The sequence below is a fragment of the Bos mutus genome, chromosome 15, assembly GCF_027580195.1.
Source record: "Bos mutus isolate GX-2022 chromosome 15, NWIPB_WYAK_1.1, whole genome shotgun sequence".
In the NCBI taxonomy this organism is placed as follows: Eukaryota; Metazoa; Chordata; class Mammalia; order Artiodactyla; family Bovidae; genus Bos; species Bos mutus.
The window spans coordinates 74,400,567-74,419,939 of record NC_091631.1 but is presented as its reverse complement, the minus strand read 5'-3'; the positions used below and the strand labels follow the sequence as shown (position 1 = coordinate 74,419,939).

The following is a 19,373-nucleotide window of genomic DNA, read 5'->3' as shown; positions in this document are numbered from 1 at the left end:
CTGACTTATGTTTAGTATTACTAAGGGAAAAAATAGGAAAAATGTCCTTAATTTTTGAACTAATGATAGACATAGCTAATTGAGGGATTAAGCATTTATTTCTACATTAAGATTACATAATATTCATGCTTTACTAGGAAAATATCTCATTCTGGAATCTCAGTGTAGCCATTTATATCATTATTGTTCTATCTTTAAAAAAGTATTAAATTTTTATGGATATATTTCAGAAGGTTAATGAATGACCATCTGTTTTAGTAAGAAACAGATAGTCTCCTCTGTTTACTGTCTTGAATTGTGGGTTGGTACTGGCACGTTCTAGTGGAATAAGGAGCTCAAACCTTCTTGTGCTTCTTTATATTGATGCATTGTCAAAAAATTTCTTCAGAGGAAGCTCTCAGTAAATGTATTTTTAAGGATAGATTCAAGTGATTGTACAACCTAGTGATTGTCATTAATGTTTGTTTTTATGTCCTTAATTTTATAATGTGTTCAAAGAGGATTTCAAAGTTAAAAAAAAAATTTAATCTGTACAAATATTCATACTTTATCAAAGGTATGTCAAAATTCAAAGTCAATTATTCACAAAAAAATGTTATGTATTCATAAATTCCTTTAACACAGTGGCTTCTGTTTTATGTTGATATAAAGTTATAACAATAAAATATATAAATTATTTTTGTCTTTGAAGGTCCTGATGAAGTTGTAGGGCCAGAAGGAATGGAAAAATTTTGTGAAGACATTGGTGTTGAACCTGAAAATGTATGTTTTATTTTTAAGTAGAATGGAATGCAAGTGGGGTATAGCATATTCATAAATTTCTAAAAATTGGAACAGTTTAATCTTATAAGAAAATTTTGTTTCTTCATGAATATTGCAGATTTTCATTTAGGTTTTTTTAAGTGAATTTAACTTGGGCATGTATTATCTTTCTTGATATAAATGTCTTTTGTGATAGAGTAAGAGAGATTCTACCTTCAGAAACTGTTAGAATATTTTGCTTTTAAGAAATTGACCCATCTAAATTTCTTTACAGTTAATAATTCCAGAGATTGTACTCTTTAATAGTTGAAGGATGGAAATAGTTGTATAAAAAATGCTCTCCATGATAAATATAGACATGATAATCTCTGTGCTGACTTCTCCCCTATCCTTTATGTTCTGTTCTTTCCAGATTATTATGTTAGTTTTAGCGTGGAAATTGGAGGCTGAAAGCATGGGATTTTTTACCAAGGAAGAATGGTTAAAGGGGATGACTTCATTACAGTAAGAAATTTTTTTAAAAAACAAATTTGATGGCCTATTTGAAAATCTTAATTGATATTTTGTGCTTCGTAATTTCAGGAGTAAGGCTTCACCTTAAATTAGTAGGATTGAAAAAAATTATATTATGGTCTTTGGCAAATGAACAGTTACTCCATTTTTCATATTTTCTAAGAAAGAATCTTTAAGCAGTTCTGTTAAAACCCACCTATTCTCCTGATGCATGAATTAGAGCTTTATGATAGAAGTTATTTACTCATGGAATGTTTGAGCAATGAGGGACTTCTTTCTCAGAATACAGAATTCTACTACGGGAGTAGTTTGTTCTTCGGCAGTTCTGAGCTCTGGGGCCTCCTCTCTCTTCAGTTTTATACTTAACTTAAAAAAGAAATTTGAAGTGAGTTACATGACAGTTTTAAAGAATAAAAGTAGAAATATTGTTTGGCATTAATAAATAAGTGTGCAACATTTAGCCATTTTATAGTTGTATACTTTCAGATTGTATGCTGCTTTTGAATGCTTTTATAAGTTATAAAATTGCTTCTTTTTCACAAAATTGCTTCTTTATAGAAATAATTTGATTTTGGCTTTCCAGAGTAAAGTGTGCTTAGTTTCAATTGGTAATTATATGTAATTTTATGTCATATTCCTGATGTTCATCCAGGAAGTAATTAATAATCAACATTCTAAAATAGAGCAAGCATAAATTTATAATATTTGTGGAGCCCCAAACTGGAGGTTAATTAGTTTCCTGTTGTATGTTTTTAATTAACATGCTTAACTGTTCTTTACTCTTTGTTTGCCTATCCTTAACTTTCAGAATACCTGTTTTTTCAAGTGTATTTGTTCATATGGAACTTAAATATTTTTGAATTTTCAGTGTCTAATATTTTCTAATTCTCCTTTTAAACCAGCATTAACATTTAGATATTTTATGTGTGTATCTACACTCGCGATAAAGAAAAGAGAACACACTCTCACTTTTATTATTTATAGGTGAGATGATTCTGAAATTCAGAGAGGTGAAGAACATTTTTGCCAAAGTTTACATAGTTCCTGTGTAACTAAGAATAGCAGAGCTAGAATGTTAATTTCCTGATTACCAGTCTACCATACTGCGCTTCCGATTGTGTCATTCCTTTGTTAGCACTCTTTATAAAATAGAAGGCCATTATCAACTTTTAAAATCATAGTGTTTATAACCAAGACCACAAATTCTGCCATTCATCTAGGTGTCATAACATGCCAGATTAAAATAATGTTGCTTCTGAAATTCTTTGAGCTGTTTGCCACCATTTAATTAATTTTTTAGAGAAAGAAAAACTATACAGGAGTATGCAAAGAATATAAAGAATTTTATACAGCTCAGTCTGTTTTATTAAAACCTGTATTGGTTGTCACATAGCTCATTAATTGTGAGACCTTTTATTTGACATTACAGTTGCTTTTTGTACTCTTCTGCTGCTGCTTTTGTCCTACTTTTTTCAATATCTCAGCTAACAAGTGTTTGCATATTTTTAAACCAAAAGTTTCTAATTGCTTTTGAATAACTTGATATTATATAAGGAGCCTCTGTATAACATATATAAACAAAAATGTTTCTAGTATTTACATATGGCTTTAGGTATATGCTAGGAAAATTGATGAACCCATGAACATGTTGATTATTAGGAAATCTTTCCAGTAGGAAGTTCACAGTCTTTACATAATAAAAGCAATATTTAGCACTTAAAATTGACCCAGAGGTTTTTGTTTCACTCATGTATTATCCCCTACCCATTTGCCTAGAGCTCTATATTGTAGAGCCTTGAAGTTACTAAAATTAGGCAAGCATTCTTGACTGGGAAAATAGTTTTTTTCCTCTGATGATCTAGATTGCTATGTGATATACAAAGTATCTTTTCTTAGTTGGCTAAGTCTTATTATCCCCTGAATATTCTTATAAGGAACTTGTATAAAATAGTTTACAAAATAAACCAAGAGAGACCGAGCTCTTAGTTTTTTAAAAAATGTATAGTTTTCTAGTATACTTGGTTTTATATAATTATAAAGTATAAAATTTTACAGACTTGGTTATTTTTATAGTTGTTTATATTTTTAGGATTTAATATAATCTGAACATAGTTATTTGATGATTCCTGAATCACTGTAATGTAGTTATCAGCTGTTTCAAATTAATTAATTTTAACCCTTAGAACACTTGAGTAGAGCTCTGCCAAAGAATAGAAACAGTCTGATAGTTATGCTATGCTAAGTCACTTCAGTCCTGTCCGACTCTGTGGGACCCCGTAGACGGCAGCCCACCAGGCTCCCCCGTCCCTGGAATTCTCCGGGCAAGAACACTGGAGCGGGTTGCCATTTCCTTCTCCAGTGCATGAAAGTGAAAAGTGAAAGTGAAGTCGCTCAGTCGTGTCTGACTCTTAGCGACCCCATGGATTACAGCCTAACAGGCTCCTCCGTCCATGGGATTTTCCAAGCAAGAGTACTGGAGTGGGGTGCCATTGCCTTCTCTGACATTATGGTAAAGAATAGTAGAATATCATAATCATGGTTAATTAAAATCTGTAATGGTGTAATACTTAACTGTTTTCAGAATACTTTTTTTGAAAACATTTATTTATTTTAAAGCTGTTATTCATACAGACTTTCCATAACTGAATTGTCATTTTCTTTTGTGTGAAAGAATTTATGGGTATGACTTTGTACATAATTGGAGTAGAATGGTCATTTTGTAAGTTTTGGGGATGTGATTGCCATATCCTTTCCAGATATTTTGCTCTATTTTGTTTTCATTGTTTTTTATTAATAGTCAAATTTCCCTTCAAGTCAGATTTAATTTAATATATATTTACCCTTATTTTGTCTAAAATACTGTGCGCTTACTGGTGATCACAGTGAGGCATGGGACACAGCTTTTACTTAGTTACATTCTAGCAGGGCAGGGAAAGTGTTACAATACTGTAAACATAAATAAATCTCCAGTGGCTCAGCGATAAAGAATGTGCCTGCAATGCAGAAGATGTGCGCTCCATCCCTGGGTCAGAAGGGCCCCTGGAGAAGGAAGTGGCAACCCACTCCAATATTCTTGCCTGGGAAACCCCATGGCAGAGGAGCCTGGTGGGCTGCAGTCCACGGGGTCTCTGAAGAGTCGGATACGACTGAGAAACAAACCATAGATCCATGTGGGATGGGACAGATGCTGAGTAAAAGTAACAGATACTGTGAAAGCACAGCTGCTAAGGGGATGAATTACCACTGAGTAGACAGGCAAGTCTTTGCTATAGGTGTGGCATTTGAACTAGACCTTGAACAATGATTAGGATTTTGATGGTTGAGGATATAGAAAAATGTTTCAAGAGAAAACTGTGAGCAGAGCCTTGAGAAGGAAAAACGTATGTCTAGTTTGCTGGAATCAAAAGGTACATAAAAGAAACTGACAGCAGTTTTAAACTCCAGATAGTTGAGATATGGCTGCATTATGCAGGACTTTGACTAATATGTTGAGAGAGTTTGAACCATGTGTTTTAGCTTGAGAAGGCACCAGGTTACTGAGCACAGGAATTATCAAAGATTTGGGGGATGATTTCAATAGCGTTGATATTCCTTTTTTTAAAAAAATGTTTTAAGATCATACACTCTTGAAAATCTTAGGAAAACTGTGAACCTTATCCCCGTTAAAATGCACAAATGTTGCATATGGATCTTCTTCCTTGCATCTATAGCGGCAAGATTCCAAGGATACTTGAAAATTTTATTCTGCCATACTTACTGGAGCAAAGGACTTTTCTCATATGTACCAGCTGAAAGTTTGTTGTTGGAGCAAAGATGAGTTACCATGCTGCTAGAGAAAATTGTGGGCATAGATCTTTGAAAAGAATATACCTGATTATGATCATGAAGAAAGAGGGGAAAGAATAGCATCTGATGAGAACACTAGTACACTAAGCTGTCTTCCAGTAGCCTACAAATTGTACACCTTCTGGTCTCTATATTGAGCTCTGTACTTTGAAGAGTAAAGGCTTGACGGACTTTACTTTCTTAAAGGATTTAGAGAGGAATGGGGAACATTTATATAATTGTTTTTGGTGAGAGTAGAAGAGTAGATTGTATGCTATACTGTGTGTGGCATATGATTTATCGTTCACTTAGCATTTGGGGCCCAAGTACCATTTGTCGTTGGTGTGGTTCTTCCCCTTTGCTCTCCCGCAGAGTCACCGTGACTGTTTCAGAATGTCCCCTCTCCACATTTCCAGGTGCCTGCAGAGGTGGATTTTTTGTATTGTTGTGGTCAATAGACCTGATTCAGAGAATGTTCTAAATCCATAACTTTGTGAATAAAATTCTTCCTATTATAGCATCAGTGTATCACAGCATTCTTATTGGGACTTGAAGATTAAGGAAGAGAACCTCACTTAGACCTAAATGAAAATTTTCTCTCATTTTAAAGGTCATTAATGAAGCAGAAATTAAAGTCTCTCTTGTTAATAGAATGTTTAACAATATTCAGGAAATTAATCCCCAAGCCTTTATGTTGAAATTTAAACCCATTTCTATTCATTCTAACAGCAGTGGCTTTGAAGATGATTATTGTATTGTGCCAGTGTTCCCTGAAAAGTATAGTTTTATTTGATATTCAAAAATAGACTATTCTTAATTTCCATGCTATACTACTTATAGTATGTGTTTCTTTTTAGTTCAGAAGAAATATTCTTCCTACTTTAAGAGGTATCAAGATTATTAACTCCTGTGAGTCTATTTTGGAGCTAGATTAAATATCAGAATTGTGTGTTAATAACAGCTTGGGCATGTTTACTGGTTTTGCTGGGTTCAGCCATGTCTTTATGATGTTCGTGATAAATGTGGAAGTTTGTGTTCTAATTTTTTTCACTTTTCTCTAAGAAGAAACATTGACTGTCAGTTCTATTAAATTCTTTCTCTGCTGAAGGTGTAGAGGAGCCATTAGGAATGATAGTTTGGAGAGAGCCACCCATGTGAAGATGCCTGTTAACTCAGCCTGTCAAGCTAAGAATTGTGTTACACATTTAATATATGACCCTCATTAGTAACCTTATGGCTGTCTCATTGTTTTTGTGGTTTTAAAATGAGAAACAGACTGGAAAAGATTAACTTACCTAAAGCCACATGGCTGGAAGTGGAAAACTTGGAATTTCAATTCTCTGTTTGACTTGAAACTTTGTTCTTTATCTCTGTATTATTGAGGTCTCATCCTAAGTAATATTGTTACTTTGTGTATTTCCCTGGAGAACAAAATGGCAACCCATTCCAGTGTTCTTACCTGGAAATTGCATGGACAGAGGATCCTGGTGGGCTACCTACCATCCACGGGGTCACAGAGTCAGACATGACCAAGCAACTGAGCACACACAACTGTGGAATGTAAAATATTTGGAAAGGACTGTAATCTCTTAGATTATCTCCTAGAGAGAATTGTCAGTCACTACTTACATGCTTAACAATTCTGTTTGAACTATAGTTTTCCACTAACCTTTTCCCAGATGGGTATTTTGAAACCTTTTGTAATACATCATCTACTTTGTGTTTTATTTTTGATATTCATACCTTTATTTAACAGACAGTTTTGGAATGCTGGGGCCTATATGCCAGGCCCCATGTTAATACTATGAGGACGATTTTTGAATTCTGGAAGTATTGAGAGAAAAAAAGCTTTTAAAGTAGGGAGATATCCTTTAACTTGTTTTCCCTCCGGAATCTCAAGTCTGTTAAGATTTTGTGTGAAAATGTGAGTCACATCATTAAAAAAAGTGTGAAAAGCTGCTTGAAGAAGCTCTAAAGATGTGGAAAACTAGGCCCCTACTTAAAGGTAGGTCCTGGTGGGAACGGGAGCACCTGTGACTAGTCACTTCTAGTACTGGGACCTTCGGAACATTCTCAGTTGACAACTCTGGAGATACTGAAGTTTTGAGATGTCCCAGTTTTCAAACACTATTATAATAGCATGTAATCTCAGAATTTGTTTCTTTTGCGTATTCTTCTGGTAGAAGTTAACTGCATTTTCAACTTTCATTAAAACTTTTTCATAGAATGAAGAATGTTTGCACTAGTAGAAGCCATTTATTGAAATAGTAAATAATAAATTTCTCATAAATGATAATAAATTTTTCTTATTTCTTCTTGAAACATTTTGTGTACTTATTCATATGTAAGGAAGTAGGCCCCAAACAAATTAGATAATTAACTTATCCAAACTTTGATTTCCATTTCTGGCAGTTACGGCATCCTAAGTATGCAAACAAATCATTTCCCATATTACACACCTAAATGTTGGTTAAAATATGAAACATCTTTTAAAAAACATACTTGTACTTGACTATAGAAAAATAAATCAGAAGCCAAAAATTATGAGAGATGGTAATTCCATAGGGCTCTATGGAGCTGGCATTTACCCTGAGGATACCTGCCTGTTCTTAGTCAGCTAGGTTAACCTTTTATGCCTGTTGGAAACTGTAGACAAATTGCATTGAGAATCATGTTAAAACCTCACACATTTAGTTATTGATGCCAAATCTATCCAAAAGATGACTTGTTTGCTTGGGCTTGGTTTGACATATGCAGTTGGAGACAAAGGGCTTCTAGTAGAGAGAATTCCTAACTAAAAGTGCTTTTTGGGGAGTTCCCTGTTGGTTAGGATCTCAAGACTTTCACTTTCATGGTCCTGGCTGGGTTCAGTTGCTGGTTGGGAACTGAGATCCTGCAAGCTGAGAGGCATCGTCAAAAAAAGGAGCTCTTTGTCATGAGGATGTAGACACAATCCAAAAATGCATTTTAGTCTTGTCTCAGGTAATTAGTACTCCCATGTGTTTAGTGGAAGCAGTTCTGTACAGGAAAGCATTTTAAACAGAAGCCTCAATTTCTTCAGAGAAAAGTTCAGTGATTGTTAACAATCAAAAATCACTAAACAAGTTAGGAAACAGATCTTAAACTTCAAAATAAGACTCTTTAAGGCTAGTATTTTGAGTTACTACAATTTCAGTATAAAATAACTACATTAATGTGTATTAAAAAAGAATAGTCTCAGATGATCAGATTTCAGATAATTTCTAAAAGTGAAATATATAAAAGATTTAAAACTCAGTAGATGAACTAACTGCAAAGGAGATGGATATAAATGATGACCTACCATATTTGAGGAAAACAGAAAATAGAAAAGAGGCTAAGAGCTATAGTGGATTGATTTTTTAAAATTAATTTTGAGTCTGTTTTGTGAATTTTGACTGTGTTCTCTATATTCTAGATTTAAGTCCTTCATTGAATATGTGGCTTGAAAATGTTTTCTCCGTGTCTGTAGCTTGTGTTTTTATTCTCTTACAGGGACTTTTATACAGAATAAAAGTTTTAAATTTTGATGATGTCTGGTTTATTAGTTTTTTCCTTCTTATGTGTTTTAAGTGTCAAGTCTAAGAATTCTTTGCCTAGCCATGGATCCTGAGGATTTTTCCTTACTTTTTTTTCCTAGAAGTTTTATATTTTTACATTTTACTTTTAAATCAGTAATGCATTTTGAATTGATTTCTATCAAAGGTATGAGACTTAGATTTTTGGTTTATTTCTTTATCTGTGGATGTCCATTTGTACCACTACCATTGGTGCAGAAACTCTTTCTCCTATTGAATTTTACCTTCATCAAAAAGCATCTGGCCTTACTTGTGTGGTCTCTTCTGGGTTCCCTGTTCTGTTGATCTTCTTCCACGACCACACAGTCTGCATTACTATAACCATGTACTCAGTAACCATGTACTCAGATCAATCAGGTAGACTGATTGATCTTTTCTCGAATTTTTTTTTAGCTACTACAGTTTCTTTCAACCTCCGTTTTCTTTCTTGGTCACACTGTGTGGCGTGTGGAATCTTAGTTCCCCGACCAGAGAGTAAAACCTATGCTAGGAATGGAGTCTTAACCACTGGACCACCAGAGATGTCCCACTACTACAGTCTCTTTGCTTTTCCAAAAATTTTAGAATAATCTTACATATTTACAAAAAATCTTACTGAGATTCTTGTTAAAGTGCATGTGAATTTGAGAAGAATTGACATCTTTGCTCTTTGACTCTTCCAAAAATAGATATGTCTCCATTTACTTAGGTGCTTGGTTTCTTTCATCATTTCTTTGTAAAACATGGACGTCCTGTACATACATGTATTCTAAGAATTAAACCTAAATATTTCGTTTATTTCAGTCACTATAAATATTGTGTGTTTAATTTTAGCATCTGTATGTTCATTATTAATATATAGAAATAGAATTAATTTTTGTATGTCCTGTATCCTATGAACTTGCTGAACACACTTATTGTAAGATTTTTGTGTGTGTGCTCTTTGGGTTTTCCACATGGACAATTGTGTCATATGATTATGACACAAAATAGGGCCAGTTTTATTTCTTTTCTGGTCTGTACATCTTTTATTTCTTTTCCTTGACATATTGCATTGGCTAGAATGTCTACTATTATGTTGAATAAGTGTGGTGATAGTGGACATCCTGTTTTGGTTCCCCATGTTAGAGATAAAGATAACAGTTTTTCACCATTAAGTATTGTTATTGGTAGGTTGTTTGTAGGTTTCTTTTTTTCTTTTTAAATCAAATTGAGCAAGTTCTCTTTCTGTTTTTTTGTGAGTTTTAAGGTGAATAGATATTAAATACTTTAAATACACTTTCTGCATTAAATCATATAGTCATGTGGTTTTTCTTTTTTTAGCCCATTAATGTGCTTATGTTAATTTTTTTGTGAGTACTGAATCAGTCTTGCATACTTAGAATAAATCCCACTTGATCATGGTATATAATTATTTTAAATATTGCTTAATTCTATTTGCTAATATTTTGTTAAGGCCTCATGAGGGATATTGGTCTATAACTTTATTTTCTTTTTCTTATTTATTGCGTTATAATGGACATAAAATGTTATATTAGCTTCAGATGTAAAGCATAAGGATTCAATATTTGTATATATTACAAAATTAAGGACTTCCCAGGTAGCTCAGTGGGTAAAGAATCCATCTGCAATGCAGGAGACATAGGTGACATGGGTTTGATTCCTGCAATACTATCACCATAAGAAGTCATTAACATCCATCAGTATATATAGCTGTAAATTTTTTTTCCTTGTGATGATTTTTTTTTTAATTGTCTTTGATTTTAGGGTAAAGGTAATACTGGCTTTATAAAATAAATTGGAAAGTTTTTGCTTATACTTTATTTTTTGAAGGAGGTTGTAGAACTGATCTTCAAAGATGGTGAAATTCTCCAGTAAAACCACCTGAACCTGTATATGTCTTTTATAGATGTTTCTAACTTTTGAATTCAGTTTATTTAATAGTTCAATAGTTACACAACTCAAATATTGGTCCATGTCACCTGTTTTTGTTTTTGGCTATTTTGGGTCTTTGTTGTGTTGTATTGGGGCTTCTCTTGTTGCAGAGCATGAGCTAAGTCGCCCTGCAGCATGTGGGATCTTAGTTTCCTCACCAGGGATCAAATCCGCCTCCTCTACATTGGAAAGTCAATTCTTTAAAAAAAAATTTTTTTTTTTTAATTTATTTATTCATTCATCCATTTAGGGCAGTGCTGGGTCTTGATTGTGGCAAGGACTTCTCTCTAGTTTCGAGGAGCAGGGGCTGCTCTCTGGTTGTGTGTGGGCCTCATTGTGGTGGCTTCTCGTGCAGAGCCGTGCACGTGTAGCTCGTGGGCTCAGTAGTTGCAGCTTCCAGGCTCTCGAGTTGTGGCGCATTGGCTTAGGGCTCTGACGCATGTGGGGTCTTCCTGGATCAGGGATCGAACCCATGTCTCCTGCATTGACGGGTGGATTCTTGACCTCTGAGCCACCAGGGAAGTCCTGGAGAGAGAATTCCTAATCACTGGGCCACCAGGGAAGTTCTGAGTCTGTTTCTTCTTAAGTTATCAAAGTTATATCCTTTTGATACCTGCAGGTCTAATGATATACTTTGTTTCATTCCTGATACTGATAATTTAATTATTTACTTTTCCTACTTGCCATAGATTCAATCTGGTCTTTTTCAGTAATCTAAGCTCCTATTTTTGGAATCTAGATAAGATTTCAAAAGCAGGAGCTTAGATTGCTGACTGAGACTGTTTTCTTCTTTAATGTTTGTATTTATATTTAGTACTATAAATTTCCCTCTTAGCACTGTTTTGTATCTCAAACAATTTGATATATGTTTTCATTTTCATTCAGTTCAGTATATTTTTTGGTTTCCATTCCCATGGACTGTTTAGGAGTTGGCTGTTTAATTTCTAAGTTTTACTTTCTAGTTTGGTCTCGTTGTGGTCGAAGAACATATTCTGTGTGATTTCAATTATTTTATATCTGTTAAGATTTGTTTTATGGTTTAGGATTGAAAAGAAGTATTTTGTTGCCATTGAGTAGAATGTTCTTTCCAAGTCCATTGGATCCTGTTGATTGTTGGTATTGAATTCTTCTACATGTTTACTGATGTTCTGTGTTGTTCTGTCAATTGCTGAGAGAGAGAGATTGAAATCTAACTGTAATTGTGAATTTGTTTATTTCTCCTTATATTTTGCAGCTCTTATCTGGTGCACATGTTTGGGATTGTTCCATCTTCTTGGTGGATTGACCTTTTGTCATTATGTAATATTCTTTGCTCTGAAGTCTGCATTAGCTGATACTAGTTTAGCCACCTCTCATTTCTTTTAGTTGTTTGTACAGTATATCATTTTCTATTCTTTTACTTTCAGCCCGCCTGTATTGTTATATTTAAAGTCAGTTTCTTCTGAACAGCATAGTTTACGGTGTTTGTTGTTGTTGTTCCACTCTCTCAGTCTCTAATCTTACAATTGGTTTATTTAAAACACTTATATTTGATGTAATTACTGATGTATTAGGGCTTAAGTCTGCCCTGTATTTTACAGTTCAAGAATTGTGGTTCTTTTGTTATATATTTCTTTCCTTAGACTTTCAGTTTCTTTGCTGATAGTTTCTGTCTTTTCATTTGTTTTAATTTCTTCTTGATTGCTTACTGGAGCATTTTTATAACTGCTTTAAAATCTGAGTTGAGTGATTCTAAACATCTTGAGCATTTCAGGGTTTGCATCTATTGATTGCCCTTTTGCTGTTTGAGATCTTGGTTCTTGCTATGGCAGGCAATTTTTTTTTTTTTAATTGAAACCTGGAAGATTGGAGTATGATTTTGTTATGAAAGTCTGGATCTTACTTGAGGCTTCTGTTTTAGCTAGCTTCCTCTAACACCACTTGGGCGGGAGAGGAGGGCCTCATTAGTTTCAGGCGCCCATAGAAGGTGAAGTTCCTCTCTGCATCCTTGACATCTGGGGAGGAGTCCTCATGACTGTCAGCGGAGGTGAGAAGCCTCCACAGATGCTTGATCTCCACTGACACTGCTGGAGTGACGGCCGCGTTCCTGGGTAAAGCTGACAGCCTTGACTCGACATCCTCCTCTGACACTTGCAGAGTGGAGGAGGAGTGTCTGCTTTTCACTGCCTGATGGGAGTACCCCTTGTGGTTTCCGCTGACACTGCAGAATTTGAGAGGGCGGCCTGCTTATATCCTAGTGTTTTGTTTGTTGTTTAGTCCCTAAGTCGTGTCTGACTCTTTTGTGATCCCATGTACTCTAGCCTGCCAGGCTATCTGTCCATGGCATTCTCCAGGCAAGAATACTGGAATGGGGTGCCATTTCCTCCTCAAGGGGGTCTTCCCAAATCAGGGATCCAATCCAAGTCCCTTGTGTTGGCAGGAGGACTCTTGACCACTGAACCCCCTGCTGCTGCTGGGTTGCCATTTCCTCCTCCAGTGTATGAAAGTGAATAGTCAAAGTGAAATCGCTCAGTCGTGTCTGACTCCTAGCGACCCCATGGACTGCAGCCTACCAGGCTCCTCTGTCCATGGGATTTTCCAGGCAAGAGTACTGGAGTGGGGTGCCATTGCCTTCTCCAACTGAGCCCCCAGAGCGCCCCATATCCTGGTGAGGGTGGACCATTCAGTTCCCCCCATTCAGGCTTTGCTGGCGTTGGTAGGGGTTGAGCCAGTTTTCTCTTTGGTGTTTGACTAGAGAAGAGTGGTTTGTTGTTTTTTTCCCTTAACAATTTCTGTCTTGCCAGATTGCTTACTTTGGGCTAGAGGGGGAGAGCAGGCTTTTGTGTTTGTTTATTTTTTGTCTGCCCTCGTTGGCATTTCTGTTTTGCTGACTCCTTCAGCTCCAAGCTGGGATAGATGAGGCAAGAAGAAAACCCAGGGAACAGGCTACTGTATCATTTCTCAGATTCTTTCAGAGTCTTTTTATGTTTGTTTTGTATATAATGTAAGGCTTTTAATTGAATTAACAGGAGAGACGTGAAATAACACTTCATCTTCTTAGAAGCAAGTTGTTTCTCTTATTTTTTCTTAAAGTGAACTTTCTGCCTTCCTTCCCCATCGTACTCTACTGCCTCTTTTCTCTGCTCCATTTTAGAAACAGATTCTTTGAAAGCAATTGTCTAGGCTTCTTTTCTCTAGTTTCTCCTCTTTCGCTCTTTTAAACCTATTCTAGCAAGACTTTATCCTTATAGCTCCTCCGAAATCACTCTTGTAAAGGCCTTATTTACAAGTGAATAATCAAACCAGTTAATACTGACAAAGCTTTGGGTGAAGCTAAAATTGTAGAGAGAAGTCTGTAGCATTAAATATTATATTAAAGAGGGGGAAAAAGTCTAAAACCAAATGAACTGGTATCTAATTTAAAAGGATTAACCCAAAGAAAATAAAGGAGATAAAAAGTGTTCCAACCCTGGTAAAACAGAAAAAAGATACAATTGAGAGAATTAAGAAATTCTGACAAGGTAATCAAGAAGAACAAAAAAAAGGAAAAAATATATAATAATCATGTTAGAAAATATTGTAAATATTTTAATTGGCATATTTAAGTAAAATTACATGTGAAATAAGTAATCAGAAAAGTGTATAAATGACCAAAACTGATTCAAAAAGACATAAAAAAATCTGACTGGTCTAATAACCATTTAAAATGCTGATTTAGTAGTTTAAAGGTTTTTCTTTTCTTAGTAAAAAGGCCCAGGTGGTTTTTCAGCTGCTGAGTTTGTTCATATCCTGAATCCAATGTTGAGTAAACTTTTTTCGGAAAACAGAAGAAAGTGTACCATTTCTCATTTTGTTTTTTTGAGGCTTATGCTATAAGCTTGTTACAAGACTAGCAAAAAAAATGTGAAAGAATGAAATTTACAGCCAGTCTCATTTATGAACAGCAGTGTATAAAACAGGTAACATGACCAAGTTTGGCTTATTCTAAGAATGCAAGTGTTAAGCAACACTAGAAATTTATTCAGATATTTTACACATTAATAAAATGATAAGTTACTACACATCACATTGTTGATTCAGAACAGTGAAAGGCTTGGTTAAATCTGAGAATGCTAGGTGTATTGTCATGAGTACTGAAATCAGTTTTGCGTGGAAAACTATTGGTCACAGTAGATGGCACAGCTAATTTGATTGAAGGGAGTCAGATGATCTCAGAGAGGACAAACTGTGAGTTAGTTCTGATGAGAGATTTTTTGACAAAATATTAGAAGGAACAGCATATCAAGTAGATAAAATAATATGTGCTTAAAGCATAGATATGGCATTTGGGAATGGTAAGTGAATTATAACTAGAGCACAGTTACATTTTAAGGATATTGGGCCCTGGCTGGAGATGAGATTGGAAGTTTATGCCAATTGTGAAAGGCTTTGCCTTATTTCTTGCTAAATAGTGGAGTAAATCAACCCAGGTAAAGTCAGAAAGCCAGTAATACTTTGGAACATCCCATCTCTTTAGTTCCTTATATTTAGTTAGTTGTACCTTTAGAGATAACATCTATTGCTTGTTTGCATTCTTTTGTATATGTACCTGATGTAAAGTTAGGTGCTGTCACTGATATACTTTGATTTTTTGTTTACTAAAAATGTAGTGACTGAATCACTAATATAATGTATTTCCTCTGGATTACCTGCTAAACTTTTAAAAGCAATCATGGTTAGTCTCTTTCACCAAGATGGTGCCTGAGAATTTGTGTCAGAGGCCTGATTAATTTTATTTGTTCTGTCATTTTAACTTTATTTGTGGTAAAAGCATATATCTTAGTATGTTTCTTTTTACCAAATATTTGTGATTTTATTCGAGGTTATGCTTGAGTTGTGGGTGTTTTTTTTTTTTAAAGAAAAGTTATTGGAGTGACGTTTCATAGATTGCCAGGTTTTCTTTTCCCTTTTTCCCTTTTGCATTGTATTGGTAGGTAGAAGGCAACAGTTATTCTAAATTTGTGAATCAGAGATTGTAAACCTAAACTAACTTCATAAATGTGCTCACTTTTTTACTTAATGCATTCATTCTAACCCCCAAAGATACTTTTATTTAATTTTCTTAATTATATAACATTTGATTTTTTAATTTAAGGTGTGACTGCACAGAAAAGTTACAGAACAAATTTGACTTTTTGCGCTCACAGTTGAATGATATTTCTTCGTTTAAGAATATTTACAGATATGCCTTTGATTTTGCAAGGGTAGGTGGAATTTCCATGTTTGCAATTTTAATATTTTTTTATTATCTTGAAACCACACTTAGGAAAACTTTTTTATCTTTTGTTTTAGGATAAAGATCAGAGAAGCCTTGATATTGATACTGCTAAGTCTATGTTAGCTCTTCTCCTTGGGAGGACATGGCCACTGTTTTCAGTATTTTACCAGTACCTAGAGGTATGTATATATTTTTATTTTTAAAATAATATTTAAAAACTTCAGCTGAATGAACAGCATACCTTTGAATGAATAAAAACAAAAAGACTGTAGCTTTTTAAAAAATCTGTATAAGTGGTTGAAAATTTGTTTAAATGTATACCTATCTGCTCTCATTTAGACATGAGTTCATGTTCATTAATATATTTTGTGCATAAGCCATGTATATTCCTTTCCTCACAGCTCTTCTCCCTTCGGAAAAAAAAAACAAAGATAAATCTTCAAAAAAACAATTTTAGCACAAATGCCCTTAATGTAAAATTAGTTTCTTGGGATTTTTCAGGAGAGAATTGATGCTAGTGTACAAATCTCAAGCTTCTAAATCAAGTTTCTTTCTATATACAGAATATTAGACTGAAAAAATCAATTTAAAAGAACCAATTTTAGTATTAAAGCTTAGGCTCAATCTAAAGAATTAGAATAAACTTTTTATCTTCTTGTTGTTTGTTGCTCAGCTGAATCTTACTCTTTGCGACCCCATGGACTGCAGCACGCCAGGCTTCCCTGTCCTTCACCATCTCCCGGAGCTTGCTCAAACTCATGTCCATTGAGTCGGTGATGCCATCCAACCATCACGTCCTCTGTTGTCCCCTTCTCCTCCTGCCTTCAGTTTTTCCCAGCATCAGGGTCTTTTTCAGTGGGTCGGTTCTTCCCATCAGGTGGCCAAAGTATTGGAGCTTCAGCTTCAGCATCAATCCTTCCAATGAATATTCGGGATTGATTTCCTTTAGGATGGACTGGTTTGAGCTCCTTGCAGTCCAGTTGAGTTGAGTTCAGTTCAGTTCAGTCGCTCAGTTGTGTCCGACTCTTTGCAACCCCATGAATTGCAGCACGCCAGGCCTCCCTGTCCATCACCAACTCCCAGAGTTCATTCAGACTCACGTCCATTGAGTCAGTGATGCCATCCAGCCATCTCATCCTCTGTCGTCCCTTCTCCTCCTGCCCTCAATCCCTCCCAGCATCAGTCTTCGCATGAGGTGGCCAAAGTATTGGAGTTTCAGCTTTAGCATCATTCCTTCCAAAGAACACCCAGGAATGATCTCCTTCATAATGGACTGGTTGGATCTCCTTGCAGTCCAGGGGACTCTCAAGAGTCTTCTCCAACACCACAGTTCAAAAGCATCCATTCTTCAGCGCTCAGCTTTCTTCACAGTCCAACTCTCACATCCATACATGACCACTGGAAAAACCATAGCCTTGACTAGATGGACCTTTGTTGGCAGAGTAATGTCTCTGCTTTTGAATATGCTATCTAGGTTGGTCATAACTTTCCTTCCAAGGAGTAAGCATCTTTTAATTTCATGGCTGCAGTCACCATTTGCAATGATTTTGGAGCCCAAAAAAATAAAGTCTGACACTGTTTCCACTGTTTCCCCATCTATTTCCCATGAAGTGATGGGACCGGATGCCATGATCTTCGTTTTCTGAATGTTGAGCTTTAAGCCAACGTTTTCACTCTCCACTTGCACTTTCATCAAGAGGCTTTTGAGTTCCTCTTCACTTTCTACCATAAGGGTGGTGTCATCTGCATAACTGAGGTTATTGATATTTCTCCCAGCAATCTTGATTCCGACTTGTGCTTCTTCCAGCCCAGCATTTCTCATGATGTACTCTGCGTATAAGTTAAATAAGCAGGGTGACAATATACAGGCTTGATGTACTCCTTTTCCTATTTGGAACCAGTCTGTTGTTCCATGTCCAGTTCTAATTATTGCTTCCTGACCTGCATATAGGTTTCTCAAGAGGCAGGTCAGGTGGTCTAAGGGACTCTCAAGAGTCTTCTCCAACACCACCATTAGAAAGTTTAATATTTTATGTCCCCAAATATGAGAATGTACTTAGATATAGTAATTACTGAGACATATATGCTGAATTTATAAAGGAAGTATTCTTTTAGAAGAAAGGCTTTATTCTTATACCTGTTGTTCAAGGTAAGATTCTAAGAAGATACTGTCCTTTTTTTCCATTTCTTGCTTTGGTAGTGTTTTTTTGTTTTTGCAATTTTGTCTTTTGTTTTGGTGTACTTCTTACCATTTCTTGAATATAGATGCTTTTGCTTTGAAAATAATTTCTCATGAAGCTGATTGTTTATCATAGCAAGTTCCCCAGATTAGTTTTGTTTAAAGCTTGTGATAAGAGACAGTAATATAAAAAGGTCTTATATGCACACTTAAATCTTTTAGCCTAATAAAGCAGATTAGTTGATGGATATTACCTATCTTCCTCATATTAGTAATTTGGGGACAGAGATAAATATTCCTTGTAAAAATATTCCCATGTAAAAGTTGCTGAGAGAACTAAATATTTTCAAATGTTTGTTGTGTGGAGGGTATTTAACATACATTATCTTTTTAAATCTTTATAACACCATTTTGAATTATGTTTTATTTTTACTTAGCCAACGAGTAACTTTCCCAAGGTCACTCAATTAAGTAACAGAAGTAAGATTTGAACCCAAGCCTGAAAAATGCCAACTTCAAATGTGGCTAAAGATTTGAAGTTGCATAACCTTATGCAAAGAAACAATTTAATGAGAAACAGCAGGAGGGAGTTTACTGTGTATATGAAACATTATATAGCTTGATCTCACTGGTGATTACACAGCATATACATTGGTAAAAATTTATTGAGTTTTACCCTTTTTGTTAGTGCCCTTGATGCTGTGTTATTTCTCAGGAATAAAAAAGGAAAAAATAAATTTGAAGATGTTAACATCTAAATGACCCTGAAAATTCTCTTAGAAACACAAATAATTAAAAGAGGAATAACTGTTTTAGGAAAGACTAAATCAAAACAAAGTTACAACTATGTTTATTGAAGTCAAATCCTAATAGATATTGCTTGTTCTGTAATCCAAATGTTTATATCGTTTTCTGCAGCAATCAAAGTATCGCGTTATGAACAAAGATCAGTGGTACAATGTGTTAGAATTCAGTAGAACAGTCCATGCCGATCTTAGTAACTATGATGAAGATGGTGCTTGTAAGTATATAATACAATGTTTTCTTACCAAAATATAGTTCTTAAAGCTATTAAATGAGAACGTGGATTTGTGTAGCATTACTATAAAGAATTTAAACTTCCTAACAGACCTTCTTGTTTTAATTGTGTGGGAAGTGTAGCGGGGAGGCAGGTATAGAAGGTAGAGAACTTAGATTGAGCACCATTATAAAATGTGTGCTGGTAAATGAAATATTTTCAATTACTTGGTAGCAGAGCACTATAGCTAAATTCAGAATATAATTTCTGCAGCTAGAAGCTAAAATTCTGCTTTATTCCTGGCTTTCCTGGCATTTTACTATGTAAGAA

General features: G+C 35.0%; 1 protein-coding gene across 5 annotated transcripts in view; it reads left to right on the top strand.

Annotated features, from left to right (window-relative positions):
• DCUN1D5 (defective in cullin neddylation 1 domain containing 5) overlaps window positions 1-19,373 on the top strand; it is a 33,411-nt gene that overhangs the window by 7,341 nt on the left and 6,697 nt on the right. For 2 of the 5 annotated variants that reach the window (XM_070384341.1, XM_005887859.3), the window contains 5 exons: window positions 692-762; window positions 1,175-1,266; window positions 15,724-15,832; window positions 15,921-16,025; window positions 18,944-19,046. In XM_070384341.1, coding sequence (XP_070240442.1) covers window positions 721-762; window positions 1,175-1,266; window positions 15,724-15,832; window positions 15,921-16,025; window positions 18,944-19,046 — 451 coding nt within the window. In that variant the 5' untranslated portion in view covers window positions 692-720. The remainder of the gene's footprint in view (window positions 1-691; window positions 763-1,174; window positions 1,267-15,723; window positions 15,833-15,920; window positions 16,026-18,943; window positions 19,047-19,373) is intronic. The other 3 variants (XM_070384344.1, XM_070384343.1, XM_070384342.1) reach the window with 2 other exon arrangements.